General features: G+C 40.5%; 1 protein-coding gene across 1 annotated transcript in view; it reads right to left on the minus strand.

Moving 5' to 3' along the window:
* Window positions 1-4,443, minus strand: part of AAAS (aladin WD repeat nucleoporin) — an 18,445-nt gene that overhangs the window by 6,155 nt on the left and 7,847 nt on the right. The window contains exons 6-8 of the mRNA XM_019659662.1: window positions 1,339-1,437; window positions 899-1,042; window positions 840-853 (exon numbers count right to left, since the gene is read on the minus strand). Coding sequence (XP_019515207.1) covers window positions 840-853; window positions 899-1,042; window positions 1,339-1,437 — 257 coding nt within the window. The remainder of the gene's footprint in view (window positions 1-839; window positions 854-898; window positions 1,043-1,338; window positions 1,438-4,443) is intronic.

The raw sequence follows: 4,443 nt of genomic DNA on the forward strand, positions 1-4,443 counted from the left end.
AACTTGGGCCAGTAAAGCAGTGTCCTCCACAACTAGATTGAAGAACAAAACGACAGCAACTTGTCTGTTCCCCTTCCCCTAATTCCCCAGTACTGTTCCCATCCCCCCAATTACCCAATAAAAATCTTTAAAAAAAAAAAATGGGAGAACTGGGTGAAGGGTAATACTAAAACTACTATCTTTGCAACTTTTCTAAAAATCTAAAATTATGCAAAAATAAAATTTATTAAAAGGGAATAAATAAATCAGGAGGCTTTCCAAATTTTTCTATGATCTGGATTAGTTCAAATAACATGAAGATTGTCTTTTCTTTGACAATTAGATAGAACTCTCATAAAACCGTATCAGCCTGTCACCTTTTTTAGTAGTAGAGCTCATCCCTTTTAATTTCTTCTACAGTCCACTCTGGTAACTTATATTTTGCTATAAAATTGAACATTTCCTTTAGATTTTCAAATCTGTTGGTCTAAACTTGTATTTAGTATTCTCTAATAATTCTTCTATTTTCTTCCACATCTTTGGCTCTCTTTTCCCTGAAAGTCATGTGCTTTGATTTTCTCTTTTACCTTAATAAGGCAGGCTAAAAGGTTTTCTTTTTTATTTATAATTTAAAGAACCAGTTTCCAGTTTTATATTTAATTAGTTCTCCTGGAGATTCTTTCTCAAATTGCATTGGTTTCAACTTATGGCCATATTAATTTCCTTCCTGCCTTCCTTTAAGCCCCTAGTTCTGTTCCTTTCTCTAGAGTATTCTCAGCACCTCCACCTTGACCTTAGGTCTGCTTCTCCCATTGGAAGTGCTGTGAAGACAAAGAACTTCTCCTTCCAGACCTCCTTACCACCCCTAGCACGGCTACAACCCTCAGGCCAAGGTAAGACAGAGGCTGCTGGGACTCACCTGGTAGACAAGGAGGTGGGGTCCAGGGTCCAGATGAGAATGCAGCTCTGGCAGGCCACAGCCAAGACAGAGGCACTGAGGGGCTTCCAGGCCAGAGCTGCCACATTTCGCTGCAGCCGGTGCTTCAGAGAGGGGACTATAGTACTAGAGTGAAAGGGTAGGGGACTGAGGCAAAGCAGGGACACTAAAGCTCAGGAGACCTGAGTCAAGTTGAAAGGCAAATCCACAGACCAGAAAGCTGATCATCCAGGGCCCAGGGGTATTGTGGGACAAAAGGGTAGGATGGTTAGATATGGATAGAGGACACATCCAGTTCTGGAAGGAGCCCTGTGGACCAGGCCCAGGAACTATAGGACTCCCCTTGGACCAAGGCTGGAGAGGGAAAGGGAGACTAATGGAGACTGAAGAGTCAGAGCCTGCCCAGTAGGCCCCCAACATACCTGTTGGCGTTATATACACGGATTGAGTCATCTAGCAGGGCCACTGCAAACTTGTTGGTATGAGGGTGCCATGCAAAGACCCGCAAGCAGCAGCTGGACCTGGGGCAGGAGTAAGCATGAAGAGTCTGAACCCGCACCTACCCGTATCCCAGCCTAGAAGCTCAGGTTTCCTTCCACATGAGAACACTATTGTTTTTCACTTTTCTTTTTTTGGAATGTAGGAGTGAGAATGTGGCAGCAGTCAGGAAAAGGGTAGGAGCAGTATCTGCCTTGACTTCCCTCTTCCCTAAAGAAGTTTCAGGGCCAGCCGAGTGGCGCGATGGTTAAGAACTGGCTTGGGACGCCAGAGGGGCCCGGTTCGGATCCCACATATGAGGGCCAGTGACACTGCCCTCCACAGCTAAGATGCTGAACAACAGCTCAACCTGGAGCTGGGCTGCTGTGAGNCGACAGCAACTTGTCTGTTCCCCTTCCCCAATTCCCCAGCGCTGTTCCCATCCCCCCAATTCCCCAATTAAAAAAAAAATCTTTAAAAAAAAACTGGAGGAAACAGGTTTTATGTTTATAATTACGGTGGGCAGAATTTTAGATCTGGGCGTCATGCAGCTCCTTCCCTGAGTTAAATGGACAATCATCCCTCTCCTTTCTGCAAGATATTTTCCACCACCAGACAAAAGAATAATGCTCTTTCCTCAATCTGAGGGGAAACTGAAATGACTGAAAAAGGGGTGGGGACCAACTCACCAGGATAGCAGCATCCACAGGTGAAGCTGAGAGCAGCCGCCCCCCACTGGGGGCCCAGGCCAAGCTGGTGACAGGTGTGTGCCCAGGGTGAGAGAGTACTTGTGCACAGCCAGAAGAAGGTCTACGAAGGGGAAACATGGTATGGAGTCAGAAGACAAGAAGAAAGCCCCATGATTCTATTTCCTTGCCTCCCACTAAAACTTCCAAATCCCAATGGCCCCTTGGAGCTGAAATCCAGGTTGGGGAAAATGAATAAGGATCATGGAAGTTAAAAAACAAAGAAGGAAGGGCAATGTCACCACCAGTAGGTCCATAGAGGAAACTGGGTGAAACGGAATAAGCTTTCGCTGGGCCTCAAGGAGACAAAAACTTCTGACCAGTAAAGCTAGAAGGTGCTGAGTTGGGGAGATGTCATGCTTTGCCCTAAGTGACAGCCCTCTCCCCACTGGACCATCCCATCTGGGGCCTGGGATAATCCGTGATGTTACTACCTCAAGGGTCCAATCTATTCTCTTTCCAAAGTCATCTGCCACTCCCCAGAACTCATCCTGTGCTCCAAAACCTGTCTTCCTGTCTTTCCTTGTCAGAATTAGTCTCTCTCTTCTGCTCCCTCATTCTTCTCTGCTTGTCAAAAAGATGCTGCCTGTGGGTTGGCCTCCATCACTAGGCTGGGAACTTCCTGAGGGCACCACTGTGTCTCAGCTTTGCATCTCCAGAGCCACATACTTGTCCTAATAGGTACAGGCTGCTGCCTGAATTAGTGCCAGCCTCACCCTTTTCCACCTAACTTTAACCACTTTTACCTTCAATGAGGTCTTAGGCCACCAATCTACAACTTTAACTTTACAGTAAATCATACTTATCTTTTCAGGTCAGTTCATAGAGACCTATCTCATTCTTTTCAGTGGCTCCACTGTAGTCCACTAAATAGATAACTATAATTTATTTAGTCATGCCGCCACAAATAAACATTTCAGTTGTGTGTAATTTTTTTTTGCAAACTGCTGCAAAACATTATATCTATGTACTCATCTCATTATTTGTGTAATAGAGTGTTAAACTGGAATTGGGGGTAATAAAGGCAGCACCTTTAAAAAATAAATATGCCAACAAGTTATTTTCTGAGTATATACCACAATATACTCTCACCAACTGTGTATAAAAGCACCTGTTTTCCTATTCTTACTAGTACTGGATATTATCAAACATCTTACTTTTAATAATACTCTCATTCTGAATAGGCAAAAAATATTCTATATTTTCTTCTAGTTCTTTTATTTTTACATTTATTCTTTTGTCTGCTTGGTATTTATTTGTATGTAAAGTGTGAAGCAAGGACTATTATTTTCTAAATGGATTGTCAATTATCCCAACACCCACCACTGAAAAAAAAAAGAAATCTTAACTTCTTCATTGCAATGAAAAGCCACATTATCTTATTAAATCTCCATATATTCTTATATCTGTTCCTGAATGTTATTCTGTTACATTTGTTTGTTCTTATGCCAATAACTTTCTATTACTGTAACTTCATGAAATATTTTAATACCTGGTAGGGCAAATCTCTCAGTATTCTTCCTTTTCAAACCTTTTCTCGGCAATTCTTCCACATTCCTTCATAAAAACTAAATATAATCTTGTCCAGTTCACAAAAACAGACAAAACCCAGCAGAATTCTAACTGGAAATATACTTAATTTGACATCTATGATTAAACTTTTCTATCCAGGAATATAGCTTTTCTCCATTTATTCAACTCTTGTTTAATACTCTTCACCAACTTTCAGATGTCTAATAGATTAAATAAATTTAATAATTTATTCCTAGTAATTTCGTAATTGTTGTACCTATTGTAAATAGAATATTTTTTCCATTTCAATTTCTCAACTGATTACTAGGAAAGAAAAGCTATTATACTTTCAGTGCCTTGGATCCAGTCACCATACTACATTTAAATTTTTTATTAGATCAAATAGCTTTTTTTAGTTGAATCTCCTGTTTTATCTAGGTATGAAACTATATCATCTTCAAATAATAATTTTATCTTCTTTTTCAAGACTTTACCACATTTCTTTCTCTTGTCTTACTCCACTCAATAGAACCTCCAAAAATAATGTTGATTAATAATGGTGACAATATCTCTGTCTTTATCTTAACATTATTGGAAATACCTTTAGTATTTTGTATTTCCGTTTAATATGGTAGCTACTGATTTTGAGTAAATACCCTCATGTTTAGGTTGTCTCTTTGTATTCCTATTTTACTTTGTGCTCTCAAATGCAATGTCTGCTTTTTTTTTTTTTTTTTTAAGATTTTTATTGGGGAATTGGGGAAAGGGGAACAGACAAGTTGCTGTCGTTTT

The sequence above is a fragment of the Hipposideros armiger genome, unplaced genomic scaffold (assembly GCF_001890085.2).
Source record: "Hipposideros armiger isolate ML-2016 unplaced genomic scaffold, ASM189008v1 scaffold_303, whole genome shotgun sequence".
Classification (NCBI taxonomy): domain Eukaryota; kingdom Metazoa; phylum Chordata; class Mammalia; order Chiroptera; family Hipposideridae; genus Hipposideros; species Hipposideros armiger.